The following is a 17,737-nucleotide window of genomic DNA, read 5'->3' as shown; positions in this document are numbered from 1 at the left end:
CACAGTTAATGAAAACTTTGAGACCCTATTTTTCGACATAATTTTTATTTTGAAACCCTAAACTGGAATTTTTTTTATATGAATCATTTGTTTAGGATATTGGCATACAGAAACAAAAATCTAAAGTCCCAAGAATAATTTCAAAGCAAAAAACTTAACCAAAGAAAATGTCACCTGCCAAACACACAGTCCCAACAGTAGCAGTCCTGGTCCTGGTCTGCAGTTGTCCCTCTCTCAGGTCCTCAACTATGCGGTCTCTGGTCACCAGAGCGTGTGGTGTTGAGGCGTTCACCCAGGTTTGGGAACAGCCCATCCACAGGCCTGGCTATATGACTGGAGCTCAGACCGGCCTCCACCATACCCAGGTCCAACCCGCAGACGACATTCAGGTGACAGACATGGCATGATGCCATTCACTGGACTAACAATGGAGGCCTTTTTTTGGGCCATTATGCCCCGTTTCCACTGCGTGGTATCGGCTCGTCTCGACTCGGCCTTTTTGCGTTTCCATTACGAAAAAGGACCTGGAATCTGGTACCCGGTACTACTTTTTGGTCTCACCTCTGCCAAGGTTGCAGGACTGGGGACCAGATTCTAAAACGTGACGTGTAAACACTGCAGACCACTGATTGGTCAGACCGTTTTCTCTGTGACCCGCCGTTTTACAAAAAGCAGATGCAGAAGTGGACAGTAAATCTGTGGGTACATTAATCCACATGATAACAACCCAAAACTACACCATGGTCGGTCCAGGAGATTTAGTCTTTGGTGGCTGACGTAAAAATTCAGACGAGACAACACACAACAAGCGAGTTTATCAGCAACTCTCTGAACAGACATCACGGAAGTAACTCGCCGCAGCCTATGACGTCCAGGTACTGTAAAGTCGGTAGTATCCTGTAATGGAAACGGTCTGCAGGAATACTGAGTCGAGTCGCGCCAAGCCGAGTCAAGCTGGTTCCACGTAGTGGAAACGCGGCATTATATAGGCCTTCCAAACCAATCCTCAGATTGTGTACAGATCCACTGAGTATTGCTCAAAGTATATTTGGTCCACTTTTGCAAAGAGACCAACCCATGTGCAATGAACCGTGACAACATGACAACTCATCATTATCTGAACTACCCCAGCACTAAGGCATCAGTAAATCCACAATGAATAATTACAACCCCCTACAAGTAGAAATATGCAGACATGTAGACCTCAAAGTTTCTATTGACTGTCAGTATACATGTTGTAAAAGAAAAGGGGAGTAGATTTTTAAATTATTCATGCCAAAGTGGTCCCTGCGAGCCTGAAGTTCTCTAGAATAAAGGGTCCATCCGACACAACGTCAGTATGGGTGGTATCCAACTTTTCTATGTGCATTAGAAAAGGTTGCCATGTATCATAGAGTTTCTTGTAGAACAGTGGATTTTCTCTAGTGTCAGGTGGTATCAAAGGTCACTGAGTGCAGAGGGTTCTGTGTTTATCTGTAAACCGTCTGAGAGGGTGTGGTTAAATATTGGATGACAGAAGTTCTGTAGTTTGGAACAGAACCAGAACACATGTCAAAGGGTGGCTGGTGTTTGTTTACATCCATCACAGATTGGATCCGAACTAGGTATAAGCCTTGCTAGTCTCACTTTGGACCAGTGGAGGTGATGTACAACCTTCAATCCAATGACTGTAGACATAAGACCAATTGATCATTGATGGCATAAATTGATGGGTTTTTTTTACTATAGGAGCACAAGTGCACAGGTCTGAGAGAAAAAGCTTATCTGAACTGTGTCCAAATCTGAAAAGTGTGTTTCACAATCAGATTTGAGGTTAACTTTGATATCGATCCAAGACACAAAGCCTTCACCAAAACCAAAGTGTTTTAATAGTATAGAAGAGATAGTCCCACTCCACCCGATCAAAAGCCTTCTCTGCATTAAGCCATAATAATATTTCTGGGATGTCGAGTGGAGTGGGACCATGAAGGATATTTAATAGGCGCCTTATTTTAAAAAAAGAATGGCGGCCTTTAATGAAGCCTGTTTTTGGTCATTAAAGGCAGAACCACCTCTAAGCGGCAGGCTAGCATTTTACAGAGAATTTTATGATCCACATTCAAAAGTGAGATGGGACCAAACCAAGTACATTCACAGGGATTTGTATCTTTTTTTAGGAATAAGAGAAATCACCGCTTGACACATAGTTGGAGGTAGAGAGCTGGTGTTAAGGCAATCTTCAAATACTGAAAGCAAAATGGGAGAGAGTTTGTCTGCGAATTGTTTTAAAACTTCCTTTGGAAACCCGTTGGACCCTGGGGCTTTTCCGTTTTCCACAGACTAAAGTGCATTAATGAGCTCTTTTCTGTCAGAAAATGGTTCCTCTAGATCCATTGCAGTTTTATCATCAATTTTTGGGAAATGTATTTTCCTAAAAAAAAGAGTCAATGAAAGTACGGTTGCCAAGGGATTCGCTATCATCTAACTTTGGGTAGAAACTGTGAAAGCATGTGTTGGTTTTAAAATGGCCTGGATGTCATCATTTAGCTCTGCTGTTCGATGGACTGGTGAAAAGAGAGAGTAGCTTCAAGCTGTAGGCTTTTTTCAAACACCATGTGTCAGCTCGAACTTTTGTACTGAAAAAGAGTCTTATTTGAGTGGCTGGATCTGGACCCAGTCCTAGGTGGGCCACAATCCAAAGGGAGTGAAAATGCACAGTTCATAAAGATTATGTGTATCCAAACTGGGGATATGAGTGAAGAAGTTGACAAAAATGGACCTGCCATCCCAGTGTGGTGCAGAAACATTATCTAGAACAACCTCTGTATTCTATGACGTTCCCACTCCACTGATGTAAGGACCTGAGGAGTTTGCTTCAACCTCTGACAGAACAAATGGGATCTTCTTATTTCTGAGGATGGCCATGCCTCTAGATCTAGAATGGAAGTTGGAGTGGTAGGACTGTTCAGTCCATCCTCCTCTGAGTTGAAAGTGGTCAAATGTTCCAACATGTGTCTCCTGAAGAAAAGCACGTCCCACTTTTAGTTTCCTCAGAAGATCCAGTCCTGTCTTTGGTTTGACCAGCTCATTTAAAGAGTTGACCTTCCATCTTAGAAAGTTCACGTCGCACTTAATTGATCTGTTTGAAGATTCTTTATGAGCCTTATGCTGCGTTTCCACTACGTGGAACCGGCTCGACTCGACTCAGTGTTCCTGCAGACTGTTTCAATTCCAGGATACTACCGACTTTACAGTACCTGGTCGTCTTAGCGATGTGGCGCGTTATTTCCATGTCGTCTGCTCAGAGAGTTGCTGATAAACTCGCTCGTTGCGTGTTGTCTCGTCTGAATTTTTACGTCGGCCACCAAAGACTGAATCTCCTGGACCGACCATGGTGTAGTTTTGGGCTGTTATCATGTGGATTAATGTACCCACAGATTTACTGTCCACTTCTTCATCTGTTTTTTGTAAAACGGTGGGTCACAGAGAAAACTGTCTGACCAATCAATGGTCTGCAGTGTTTATATGTCACGGTTTAGTATCACTTGGAACCTCAGCTGAGGTGATACCAAAAAACTAGTACCAGGTACCAGATTCTAGGTCCTTTTTCGTAATGGAAACGCAAAAAAGCCAAGTCAAGTTGAATCGATGCCACGCAGTGGAAATGTGGCAATAGATGCATTTAAGATCAGGCCTGGTTAATGATGCATTCATTCTGCCTGTGGATTCTGAAATGTTGGCAGGACCCTTGAGTAAAAATAAATGTCCCAAAGGTAAACAAACCTGCTGTCCATAAAATCAGGCTGTTTTCAGTTGGATCCATCATATCGGACTCTTCAAAAAGCAGAGAACAATAATGATCAAAATGACTAATATCGAAGCCCATAATCAGCCCCTAATCCAAACCACACCCACACCAACCACATGTACTTACTAGAGCAGGGACCACATGGACCTACTAGAGTAGGGACCACATGGACCTACTGGAGCAGGGACCACATGGACCTACTGGAGCAGGGACCACATGCTGACAGTGGAACGTCTGTCCTCCGTATGGACAGACGTCCATGACAGTGACAGAGGTGAACTCAGGGGTCCAGTACCTGGATCTGAGGTGTGTTGTGGGTTCACTGTCTGACCTGTCCTCTGTATGGACTCACATATGTCCATTGTCTGTTCTCTGTGTGGACATAGGGACATGTGTCAGGAGATCAGCACTAACTGGGGCAGTCAGACGTGGCAGGACTTCGACCAGCTGTGTGAGTACAACCCGGTGGAGACGGAGCTCATCAACTGTCTGTCTGATGTCAGAGAACCCTGTCAGCTGGGCTGCAAAGACCTGCACTACTGCACCAACTTCAACAACCGGTAAGTCCAAAGACCTGCACTACTGCACCAACTTCAACAACTGGTAAGTCCAAAGACCTGCACTACTGCACCAACTTCAACAACTGGTAAGTCCAAAGACCTGCACTACTGCACCAACTTCAACAACTGGTAAGTCCTACTCCGACGGCCCCACCCACACCTCCACTGGTACCAGAAGAGCTCAGGGTTCCACACATATCAGTGGTTTTATGTGCTTGTGTTTCTGACACAAACCTCATAGATTTCAGTTGAACCTCTCTGTAAATGTCAACACTTTGGTTTTTCACAAGTGGCTGCAAAATAACACTTGACTAAGTTCAAATGAAGTCTGATTTATGAACGTCTGCTGTCAGAACCACAGCACCAAAAGGGTTGGTTTTCTTTAGTTTGTACCAGTACCAGCACCAGTACCAGTGCCATAACCAGTAACAGCACCAGTAACAGGGCCAGCACCAGTACCAGTGACAGCACCAGTACCAGTGCCAGCACCAGCACCAGTACCAGTGCCAGCACCAGCACCAGTACCAGTACCAGTGCCATAACCAGTAACAGCACCAGTAACAGGGCCAGCACCAGTACCAGTGCCAGTGCCAGCAACATGACCAGTACCACTGCCAGCACCAGTAACAGTGCCAGCACCAGTACCAGTAACTGTGCCAGCACCAGTGCCAGCACCAGTACCAGCACCAGTACCACTGCCAGCACCAGTGCCAGCACCGGTATCAGCACCAGTACCAGTGCAGCACCAGTACCAGTATCAGTAACAGCGCCAGCAACGGTACCAGTGCCAGTACCAGTGCCAGTGCCCGCACCATGGCCAGTACCAGTGCCAGTACCAGCATCAGTACCAGTACTAGTGCTAGTACCAGTACCAGTACCAGTGCCAGCACCATGACCAGTACCACTGCCAGCACCAGTAACAGTGCCAGCACCAGTACCAGTAACTGTGCCAGCACCAGTGCCAGCACCAGTACCAGCACCAGTACCACTGCCAGCACCAGTGCCAGCACCGGTATCAGCACCAGTACCAGTGCAGCACCAGTACCAGTATCAGTAACAGCGCCAGCAACGGTACCAGTGCCAGTGCCCGCACCATGGCCAGTACCAGTGCCAGTACCAGCATCAGTACCAGTACTAGTGCTAGCACCAGTACCAGTGCCAGTGCCAGCACCATGACCAGTACCACTGCCAGCACCAGTAACAGTGCCAGCACCAGTACCAGTAACTGTGCCAGCACCAGTGCCAGCACCAGTACCAGCACCAGTACCACTGCCAGCACCAGTGCCAGCACCGGTATCAGCACCAGTACCAGTGCAGCACCAGTACCAGTATCAGTAACAGCGCCAGCAACGGTACCAGTGCCAGTACCAGTGTCAGTGCCCGCACCATGGCCAGTACCAGTGCCAGTACCAGCATCAGTACCAGTACTAGTGCTAGTACCAGTGCCAGTACCAGTGCTAGCACCAGTACCAGCACCAGTATCAGTGCCATCACCAGTGCCAGCACCAGTACCAGTACTAGTGGGAGCCTAAATGAAGGAGTATGAGTATAGTAGAAACCAGTAGACATTAGGGTTGAACCCAGTTGGACCCGGTCGGACCCTGGACTTATCAGCACCACAGCAGGTTTTACATACTGTCAACACATGGAACCACTTCAAAGACTGCACCAACATCAGAACCCGATCCAATACAGTCCATATGTCCACACTAGGGCATTAGTGACTCCAGATTTTTCACACTTAACTCTGTAAGTCTACTCTTAACACACACACTTAAGCCTAATGTTTTCTTTTTCTGTCATCTCTTTTGATTGACAGGCCCACAGAACTGTTCCGTAGCTGTAACGTCCAATCGGACCAAGGCGCCATGAACGACATCAAGCTGTGGTCCAATGGAACCATCAAGATGCCGTTCATGAACATCCCCGTCCTGGACATCAGGAAGTGTCTCCCAGACATGTGGAAGGCAGTGGCCTGTTCTCTGCAGATCAAACCCTGTCACAGCAAGTCCAGAGGCAGCATCATCTGCAAGTACGTCCACACCTGCCCACACCTGTCCACACCTATCCCACAGACCATGTCCACCACCTGCCCACACCTGTCCACACCTGTCCCACATACCATGTCCACACCTGTCCACCACCTGTCCCACAGACCATGTCCACACTTGTCCACCGCCTGTCCACATCTTTCCCACATACCATGTCTACGCCTGTCCACCACCTGTCCCACAGACCATGTCCACACTTGTCCACCGCCTGTCCACATCTTTCCCACATACCATGTCCACACCTGTCCACCACCTGTCCACCACCTGTCCCACAGACCATGTCCACACCTGTCCCACAGACCATGTCCACACCTGTCCACCACTTGTCCACACCTGTCCACACCTGTCCCACAAACCATGTCCACACCTGTCCACAACTGTCCCAGAGACCATGTACACACCAGTCCCACCGACCATGTCCACACCTGTCCACACCTTTCCCACAGACCATGTCCACAGCTGTCCACACCTGTCCCACAGACCATGCCCACACCTGTCCACCACCTGCCCACACCTGTCCCACAGACCATGTCAAAACCTGTCCACCGCCTGTCCACATCTTTCCCACATACCATGTCCACACCTGTCCACCGCCTGTCCACATCTTTCCCACATACCATGTCCACACCTGTCCACCGCCTGTCCACATCTTTCCCACATACCATGTCCACACCTGTCCACCACCTGTCCACATCTTTCCCACATACCATGTCCACCACCTGTCCACACCTGTTCCACAAACCATTTCCACACCTGTCCACACCTGTCCCAGAGACCATGTCCACACCTGTCCCACCAACCATGTCCACACCTGTCCACCACCTGCCCACACCTGTCCCAGAGACCATGTCCACAGCTGTCCACACCTGTCCCACAGACCATGTCCACACCTGTCCACCACCTGCCCACACCTGTCCGACAGACCATGTCTATACCTGTCCCATGGACCATGTCCACCATGGGGTAGGCACAGAGTTAGGGTTACGATCTGAACAACTGATTCGGGGTAGGGGTGAAAGTGTTGAGGAACAACCCTAGTTCAGTCGAACTTTGTAAACTTCTATTGATGACACACGACAGTTTTGTTGTCTTGTCTTTTATTTGTGCTGGTTTTCACCTGTCCTCCTCCAGGTCCGACTGTGTTTATATTCTGACTCAGTGTGGGGACAGGAAACGCTTCCATGAGGGACAAACGCCAGAGAGAATCTGCGAACTGCTGTCGCCGATGGATGACCCCGAGCGCTGCATCCCCCTGCACAGATACCTGAGTGAGTGGGTCCTACCCTAGGGACACTCAAACACCCCCGCTGCACAGATACCTGAGTGAGTGGGTCCTACCCTAGGGACACTCAAACACCCCCCCCCCCCCCCCCCCCCCCCGCACAGATACCTGAGTGAGTGGGTCCTACCGTAGGGACACTCAAACACACACCCCTGCACAGATACCTGAGTGAGTGGGTCCTACCCTAGGGACACTCAAACACACACCCCTGCACAGACACCTGAGTGAGTGGGTCCTACTGTAGGGACACTCAAACACACCCCCCTGCACAGATACCTGAGTGAGTGGGTCCTACCCTAGGGACACTCAAACACACACCCCTGCACAGACACCTGAGTGAGTGGGTCCTACCGTAGGGACACTCAAACACACACCCCTGCACAGACACCTGAGTGAGTGGGTCCTACCCTAGGGGCACTCAAACACATCCCCCTGCACAGATACCTGAGTGAGTGGGTCCTACTCTAGGGACCAGTGGCATGCACAGACATTTAAAGGGGCAGGTTTTCAGCCAACGAGAAAGGGCACCTCTCTCCTGAGTCCGACAATCCTGATCTTCAGCGTTTTCATAATTATTGGTCTGCAATAACTCGCTCTCACTGTTCATTCAGTATTACACATATGTTAGCATTCTACTAAACAATGTACTGCTACTGCAATGGCCTTACACTTTTCACACCAAATAACTAGTAAAAAACAAACAAAGAACATTCTAATTGTAATGTACAATGAGCACAGGCCTTAAGAGTCCAGGAGCAAAAAAATGACTAGAGGAGGATTATGAACCACCCAACCAAGTAAAAATCTACAAAGCCAAAATTGAGTCACATAACCATGACAGTCATTAATTTACTGAACAACCTCTATCATCCTGAACAAACCAGTATCATAGAACCAATCTAGGACTGCACACTGACACAACTGTGCATAAGGACTGACATTTTGCTTGATCCAGGACAGAACAGAGCTGGTACCCTGGGCTGCCTGCGGCAAGTCTCTTTTCCTCAGTTTCTTTACTCTTTCCTTTCTTGGAATTTTGCTGCAGTTGATGAATAAGAAACATCAAATTGTGCACTACAATGAATATTGTAGACCAGGGGTGTCAAACTCATTTTAGTTCAGGGGCCACATATGCTTAATAGGATCTAAAGTGGGCCAGACCAGTAAAATATAAATAATAGGATAAGAACTTTTGGGTGAAAAAGTAAATTCAGTAATGAAAATGTTTACATTTACGAATTGCATTTGAACATAACATGAACAAATATGAACAACCTGAAAATGTGTTAGTAAAATAAGTACAATGTTGACAATATTACACCTCAGTTTATCATTTATGCAAGTGAATCACAACTTAGAGATCACAGTGGATCTACAAATACACAAAACATTAATTAACAGGGAGAATATTATTAAAATGCCACATACTTTTCTTAAGACATTTCGGATATTCACATTTTTTGTAAAAAGCTTGTCTGTAAATGTAAACATTTTTGTGTAATTTTACTTTTTTCACACAAAAACAAAGAGACAAATTTACAGTTTTCATTATTTATAGGTTATTATGATAGTATGTTACTCGTCTGATCCACTTTAGACTGAAATGATCTAAAATGATTTGAACATCCTTGATTGTTAATATCTTCAGTGTAATTTTTGCATTTCACAAATTCATCCCAGGGGCTGGATTGGACCTTTTGGTGGGCCGGATTTGGCCCCCGGGCCGCATGTTTGACACCTGTGTTGTAGACATACAGATTTTTTTTCATGCTTGTGTAACTTATTATAATGACAAACAACGACTTTGACAATAATCTAATAATCTGAAACTTCACATCCCAATCATTTCCAAAAAAGGGGATTTGATTTAACTTTAATATTATGTGTAATACTCCAATCAAGGTGAATGTAACATGAAGCCTAGTGTCTGGGTGCTCACCTCTGATCTGCTCCTGTTGTCCACTCCCCACAAACTCCAAACTCCACTGCCTCTGTTCAGCCTGACACCACAACAACACGCACTTTTAGACATGGTTTGGATTAATAGGCTAATATAGATTTGTGACTCTGGAAATATACCGGGTACTCACAACTTTTCATGCAAATAAGTAGCAGAGGATTTTCGTTGATTTGCTGGTTTGCCCCTCCATCTCTCCTTACATGATCAAATGCACTGAATTAGCATCACTGGGCCGTGGTCCGTGACCTCTCTGTGACCTCTCCGCTTGCGACAGCTAATCACCCGACACACACTAGTATTGGGCTACCGGCTACACTAACCAGCCAAACTTGTGGGGAAGGGGACAAAGATTTGCTTAAACAGCTGTACGTCAAAGGCACCGCTATTCTTGCCAGTTTGTCTCTTGCAAGAAGTCGAGGCCATGCGATGTGTGATCAGCAATAGCGGAGCTCTGACCGCACTGAGCGGAGAAGGAGAGAGAGGCAGTGACAGGAGGTGGACTGGGGGAAGGACAGGAGGCACTGGGAAGTATTTGGATTTAACCTAATATTAAAATATGATTATTATGTCATGTGGATGCAGACTCTGTTGTCTTCTTTGAATGAGAAAAATGTAAATAATTAAAAAAAAACAAAAAAAAACAACCGCCAGAAGGGCACCAAGGCCAGAGGGCAGGTCTTGACGGACACCTCAGGTCTATCTGTGCACGTCCCTGCTAGGGACACTCAAACACACCCCCCCTCCACAGATACCTGAGTGAGTGGGTCCTACCCTAGTGACACTAGAACACACACCCCTCCACAGATACCTGACTGAGTGGGTCCAACCCTAGGGACACTCAAACACACACCCCTCCACAGTTACCTGAGTGAGTGGGTCCTACCCTAGTGACACTAGAACACCCCCCCCCTGCACAGATACCTGAGTAGTGGGTCTTACTCAAGGGACACTCAAACACACACCCCTCCACAGAAACCTGAGTGAGTGGGTCCTACCCTAGTAACACTAGAACATCCCCTCCACCACAGATACCTGAGTGAGTGGGTCCTACTCTAGGGACACTCAAACACACACCCCCCTCCACAGATACTTGAGTGAGTGGGTCCTAACCTAGTGACACTAGAACACACCCACCTCCGCAGATACTTGAGTGAGTGGGTCCTACCTTAGGGACACTCAAACACACCAGGACTCAGCTGTCAGTCATGTCAACAGTCACTGTTTATGTCCAACATTTTTTTCATGTACTCATGTCTGTGTTCATCATACAACGCTGTGGTGAGTGTTTAACATTATTTTCCATGTACACCCCACCCCACCCCACCCCACCCCACCCCAAACACACACACACATCCTCCCTCCAGCTCCCAGTTCTCTCAGCAACAACATCATAGAGGAAGTCATTCATCCATGCAACCCCAACCCTTGTCCAAGCAACCATTTATGTCAGGTGAACAGGAGAGGCTGTGTGGACGACTACCACTGTCTGCCTTACCTGTGTGTCCCAGGTAGGTTTAGCTCCGCCTCCATGGGCCATCTGCATGCCGCCGTACACACCTACATCAAATGGATTGTAGTTTGTTTTTAAGGTGAAGCTTCATCTTTTTGGATCAGATCTAAACTGACTGTGTGACGGTCCAAACACGTGGAGGACACGCCGTGCAGTCGCTCAGACTGTTGATGATGTGTTTGCAGGTTGTAAACTGGGCGAGGCGTCGGAGTTCCTGGTGCAGCAGGACACTCGTATCCAAGTGCCGACTCGTAGCGGTCCGTCGGGCTGCTACGAGGTGTGCACCTGTGGACCCAGTGGGCGTCTGGAGAACTGTGTGGACATGCCCTGTGTGGACACCAGCAAGGGCTGCATCGTAGGAGGACAGAGGAAGAGTAAGAGCCACACACTGGCCCCTCCCCCTTAGCCCCTCCCCTCCATTTTAGGCATTCACTTAAAGGGCTATCCTGATTCTTGATGAGTCACAGGGGAGGGGCTAAGGGGGAGGGGCTGTTTGGCCGTCCATCGTAGATTTTCCAGGACCCCACTCCAAACCCAGGGGTCTGATAAATGTCCCATAATTCAGTTCCACTCATGGGTCAGATGGAGGTAAATCCAGTCCAACAGAGCAGCAGTGAGCAAAGACACACACACATGAACAGATTTAAAACAGAAACACACACATGAACAGATTTAAAACAGAAACACACACATGAACAGATTTAAAACAGAAACACACACATGGACAGATTTAAAACAGAAACACACACATGGACAAATTTAAAACAAACACACACATGAACAGATTTAAAACAAACACACACGGACAGATTTAAAACACAAACACATACACTGACAGATTTAAAACAGAAACACACGGACAGATTTACTGAAACACAAACTACTGAAGCATGGGATGAGGACGGAACAGGTCTGGAAGGGTTGGACCATTTCAAAGAGGAATGAGTACACCACTACCCCTTAGAACTGTGTTCAAGGGGGAGGGCCAAGGGGTAGGGATAATGAGGTGGGCCAAGGGATAAGGGGGAGGAGGAGGGCCAAGAGGGAGGGGAGGGGGGAGGGCCAAGGGGGAGGGGGAAGGGGAAGGGCTAAGGGGTAAGGCAAGGCGAGGCAGGTTTACTTCTGTAGCACATTTCATGTACATGACAAGTCAAAGTGCTTTACATAAAACATTTAAAGTATTACAGCAGAAGGCATGAGAAAAACAAACAAACAAAAATCAGATAAAAAAAGGCAAGCAGGTAAAACAGATAAAAACTTTTAGCTTAAAAGGAATGAAAACTATTCAAATGCAGCTGAGAACAGGTGGGTCTGGAACCTGGATTTAAATAAACTGAGTGTTTCAGCTGATCTGAGGTTTTCTGGGAGTTTGTTTCAGACATGAGGAGTATAGAAGCCGAAAGCAGCTTCTCTGTGTCTGGTTCTGACTCTGGGAACTGACAGCAGACTGGATCCAGATGACCTGAGGGGTCTGGGGGGTTCATACTGGGTCAGGAGGTCACTGATGTATTTTGGTCCTAAACCATTCAGAGCTTTATAGACCAGCAACAGAACTTCAAAGTCTATCCTCTGACGGACAGGCAGCCAGTGGAAGGACCTCAGAGTTGGACTAATGTGGTACAGAAGGACCTCAGAGTTGGACTAATGCGGTCCAGTGGAAGGACCTCAGAGTTGGACTAATGCGGTCCAGTGGAAGGACCTCAGAGGTGGACTAATGTGGTCCACTTTTCTGGTCTTAGTGAAGACTCTAGCAGCAGAGTTCTGAATGAGCTGCAGTTGTCTAATGGGTTTTTTTCGGTCGACTTGTAAACACACTTTTCCACTCATCAAGCTGACTGCAGATGAATGCATGGACGAGTTTTTCCAGGTCCTGCTCAGACATCACATCTGTGATCCTTCAGATGTTCTTAAGGTGATAGTAGCCTGATTTTGTGACTGCCTTGATGTGTTTTTCAAAATTTAGGTCTGAGTCCATCACTCCACCCAGATTTCTGTCCTGAGTGGTTTTCTGGTCTATAGACTGAAGCTCTGTGGTGACCTGCAGTTGTTTCTCTTTGGCTCCAAAGACAATTACCTCAGTTTTGTTTTTGTTCAGCTGAAGAACATTGTGGCACATCCAGTCATCCATCTCCTCAGTGCATTTACCCAGAGCCTGTCCAGGGCCTTGGTCTGCAGGTGACACTGTGATATAGATTCGTGTTTCATCTGCGTAGCTATGGTTGCTAATATTGTTGTTCTTTATAACCTGCGCCAGTGGGAGCATGTACATGTTAAACAGAAGAGGCCCCAGGATGGAGCCTTGGGGAACCCCACATGTAATTCTTGTCTGCTCAGATGTAAAGTTACCTAGTGACACAAAGTACTTGCTGTTCTCTAAGTATGTCTTGAACCAGTTTAGTACAGGTCCAGACAGACCCACCCAGTTCTCCAGTCATTTATTATAATGTGGTGGACTGTATCAAACGCAGCACTGAGGTCCAGTCAAACTAACACTGACATGTTTCATTGTCTGTATTCAAACAGATGTCATTCATGACTTTAGTCAGAGCAGTCTCAGTGCTGTGGTGCTGTCTAAAACCTGACTGTGGTGTTGTCTAAAACCTGACTGTGGTGTTGTCTAAAACCTGGCTTTGGTGTTGTCTAAAACCTGGCTTTGGTGCTGTCTAAAACCTGACTGTGGTGTTGTCTAAAACCTGACTGTGGTGTTGTCTAAAACCTGGCTTTGGTGTTGTCTAAAACCTGGCTTTGGTGCTGTCTAAAACCTGACTGTGGTGTTGTCTAAAACCTGACTGTGGTGCTGTCTAAAACCTGATAGCTGATGTGATTGCTATGCCCATATGCTACATCATCAATTTGAGTTTAAAAAAGGGTGTTTGTCCTGCTAGTTGGAAAAAAGCAAAAATCATACCTCTATTAAAAAATAGCAAGGAGTCCTTTTCTGGCAAAAATACCAGACCCATTAGTATTCTCCCTATTTTGAGTAAAATTACAGAGAAAGCAGTTTATGACCAAATTAATATGTATTTTAGTAAAAATGGGTTGAATACAGTTTATCAACATGCTTATAAGAAAGGACACTCTACAACAACAGCTTTAGTTCAGGTAACTGAGAACTGATTAAAAGATATGGAAAACAGGAAAATAATTGGCGCTGTAATGTTAGATCTTAGTGCAGCGTTTGATGTATTTGATCATGACATTCTACTGGAAAAGCTAACTTGTTATGGATTCGATTTGGCTGCAATTGAATGGTTGAGAAGTTATCTTACCGGTAGAGAATTTACAGTTCTGTTTAATGGTAGCTTTTCTGATACTCAGACGCTGTGTTGTGGAGTGCCCCAAGGCAGCTGTTTAGGACCACTTTTATTTTCTATTTTTACAAATGATTTGCCTTTTATTTTGGAACGTGCCACCATTGCTCTATATGCTGATGATTCTACCATTTCTTTGTCTGATCCTGATATTGGTGAACTTAAAAAAGCACTAAATGTAGAGTTAATACTAATATCAAATTGGATGAGAGGAAATAAATTAGTGCTCAATACTGAGAGGAGTAAATATATGGTGTTGGGGTCAAGACCTCTTTTAAAAAACTCCCCTGTTTTGAATTTGTCTGTTGCTGGAACTGACATAGAACAAGTAGCTGAGGCCAGGCTGTTAGGTGTGACTGTTGATAGTATGTTGACTTGGAATTCTCATATAAAGCAAATATTAAATAAAATGGGCAGAAGCATTGGTGCTGTTAAAAGATGTAGAAATTGCATACCATATCAAATAAGGAAAACACCATTGGAATCAGTTCTGTCGCATTTAGATTATTGTTCAATCGTTTGGTCAAACACATCAGAAATAAATCTAAATAAACTTCATATTGCGCAAAATAAAGCAGCTTGAATAGTCCTAAACTATCCTTTTAGAACAAGTACTAGAGACACTCACACTCCTCTGGCCTGGTTACATGTAAAAGGCAGAATTAAATACTCTTTAGTTAAATTTATTAGAAACATCATAATTACAAAAACACCAGAACTCCTTTACAGTAAACTAACTTTCTTCAGTGACGTCCGTCAACATTCCACACGTCAGAGGACAGACGTTTCCTGTTGCCTGCCTGTAGTAAGAATCAAATACAGGGGACTGTGCAATGCAGGGCAATGGTGGCATGGAATACATTGCCACAATTTTTAATTTCAGAAATTCAAGTGGTTAGTTTTTCTAAAAGGTTGAGAATTTTCATATTTACCCAAGAATAACTGTCTGAGCTATTGCACATCCTATAATGACATCATCTAGACAGTTTGTTGTTTTGTTTGTTGTGGAGCTGTTTTTTTTAATTTTATTTAATTTTATTTTTTTTAATTTTCTTATCTATATATTTTAATTTTTGTTTGTATTTTATGTTTCAGATTTTTGGTTTATTATTTTTTTCCGTTGTTGTTGGTATTATCATTGTTATTGTAATTGTTTTGTAGTGTGTGCTGTTGTTGATTTTTGGTTTTTGTGTTGTGTTGAGTGTATGTACATCCTGTTTGTTGAGTGAGTTGTGGGAAATTGTGGTGCTTTGTTTTTGTGTTGTTGATGACCCCAGGAAGAGTAGCTGCTGTGGTGTGCAGCAGCTAATGAGGATCAGACTAATAAACTAAACTAATAACCCTGACTGTGGTGCTGTCTAAAACCTGACTGGAAGACATCATAGCAGTTGTGTTGTGTTCAAAAGTCATTTAGTTGGTGAAAAACAGCTTTTTCAATGATCTTACTTAAAAATGGCAGATTGGAGATGGGCCTGTAGTTGTTCATTTGGGTCTTGTCTAGATTGTCTCTTTTAGCAGAGGTTTAATTCCAGCTGTTTTCAGTGGCTCTGGGAAAACACCTGACATTAAAGACCAGTTCAAATCTGGAACAGATCTGACTCCAAAGTCTTTGAGACTTTTTGAAGAAAATCTGTGGGCAGGATGTCCAAACAGCAGGAGAAGGAGTTCAGTTGACATAAGGTGTCCTCCAGAACTTTACTATTAATGCGGTAAAACTGTGTCATGGTGTTTGAACTGGTTTTGGGTGGACACAGTATATGTCCTGAACCTGCTGCTGATGAACCAACTACGTGTTTAATATTTTGTATTTTTTCTGTAAAGAATTTGTCCAAGTCATTACAGGCCTTGGTGGAATAAAGTTCAGGTGCTGCTGACACAAGAGGGTTTGTTAGCCTGTCGACTGGAGCAAATAAGGCCCGAGCGCTAGGACTGTTTTTGGTGATAATATCAGAAAAATACCACTTCCTTGCATTCCTTAGTTGTAAGTTATAAAAGTGAAGTTTCTCTTTGTAGATGTCATAATGCACCTGTAGATTTGTTTTTCTCCATCTGCGCTCTGCTCTCCAACACTCTCTTTTTTCATTTTTTACCAGTGTGGAATTTCCCCATGGAGCCTTTTTCCTTCCAGAGATAACCTTCACCTTAGTGGGAGCAATGGAATCCTTAATATTTAGCATCTTAGCATTGAAAGGGGTAGAGGTAATGGGGAGGGCCAAGGGGTAGGGGGAGGGGTAATGGGGAGGGCCACTATAGTGAATCTCCATGTGTCCATTGTGTCCCCGTCCAGGCCACGGGACAGCGTTCAGGATCGACTGTCATCCCTGTTCCTGTTTTGCCGGTGAAACCATCTGCTCCACCAGAGAATGTCTGAACTACGAAAGCACCGATGAGGAGAGGCTGACCTTTACTGGTACACCTGCACCTGAACCTGGACCCTGGACCAGGAGGACCCTGGACCAGTAGGACTGAACCTGACCCTGGACCAGCAGGCCTGAACCTGACCCTGGACCAGTAGGACTGAACCGGATCCTGGACCAGCAGGACCCTGGACCAGTAGGACTGAACCTGGACCAGTAGGACTGAACATGACCGTGGACCACTAGGACTGAGCCTGACCCTGGACCAGTAGGACTGAACCATGTATTTGTCCTAACCCTAACTCTAACCCTGTCGGTCCTCTTCTCCAGGTCTTCCCTGTAATTGTCCGGACCGCTTTGTCCCAGTTTGTGCCTCTAACGGTCGGTCTTATCCCAGTGCCTGCGTGGCTCGGTGTATGGGCTTCAAGGACCACCAGTTCAGCTTCGGACAGTGTCGCCACAACAACCCCTGCACCAACCAGCCCTGTCAGACCAACCAGAGGTGAACCTAACCCTAACCTTAACCAGAGGTGAACCTAACCCTAACCTTAACCAGAGGTGAACCTAACCCTAACCCTAACCAGAGGTGAACCTAACCCTAACCTTAACCAGAGGTGAACCTAACCCTAACCCTAACCAGAGGTGAACCTAACCCTAACCTTAACCAGAGGTGAACCTAACCCTAACCAGAGGTGAACCTAACCCTAACCTTAACCAGAGGTGAACCTAACCCTAACCCTAACCAGAGGTGAACCTAACCCTAACCTTAACCAGAGGTGAACCTAACCCTAACCAGAGGTGAACCTAACCCTAACCTTAACCAGAGGTGAACCTAACCCTAACCCTAACCAGAGGTGAACCTAACCCTAACCCTAACCAGAGGTGAACCTAACCCTAACCTTAACCAGAGGTGAACCTA

The 17,737-nt window shown here is 45.8% G+C and overlaps 1 protein-coding gene across 1 annotated transcript in view; it reads left to right on the top strand.

The window, feature by feature from the left end:
* The window catches only part of reck (reversion-inducing-cysteine-rich protein with kazal motifs), a 65,098-nt gene that overhangs the window by 37,476 nt on the left and 9,885 nt on the right, over positions 1-17,737 (top strand). The window contains exons 10-16 of the mRNA XM_030129999.1: positions 4,174-4,347; positions 6,167-6,379; positions 7,530-7,666; positions 11,005-11,148; positions 11,336-11,524; positions 16,749-16,871; positions 17,149-17,320. Coding sequence (XP_029985859.1) covers positions 4,174-4,347; positions 6,167-6,379; positions 7,530-7,666; positions 11,005-11,148; positions 11,336-11,524; positions 16,749-16,871; positions 17,149-17,320 — 1,152 coding nt within the window. The remainder of the gene's footprint in view (positions 1-4,173; positions 4,348-6,166; positions 6,380-7,529; positions 7,667-11,004; positions 11,149-11,335; positions 11,525-16,748; positions 16,872-17,148; positions 17,321-17,737) is intronic.

This window comes from Sphaeramia orbicularis, unplaced genomic scaffold (assembly GCF_902148855.1).
Source record: "Sphaeramia orbicularis unplaced genomic scaffold, fSphaOr1.1, whole genome shotgun sequence".
Classification (NCBI taxonomy): Eukaryota; Metazoa; Chordata; class Actinopteri; order Kurtiformes; family Apogonidae; genus Sphaeramia; species Sphaeramia orbicularis.
The sequence above is the reverse complement of the archived record's forward strand: the minus strand, read 5'-3'. Positions and strand labels throughout refer to the sequence as shown.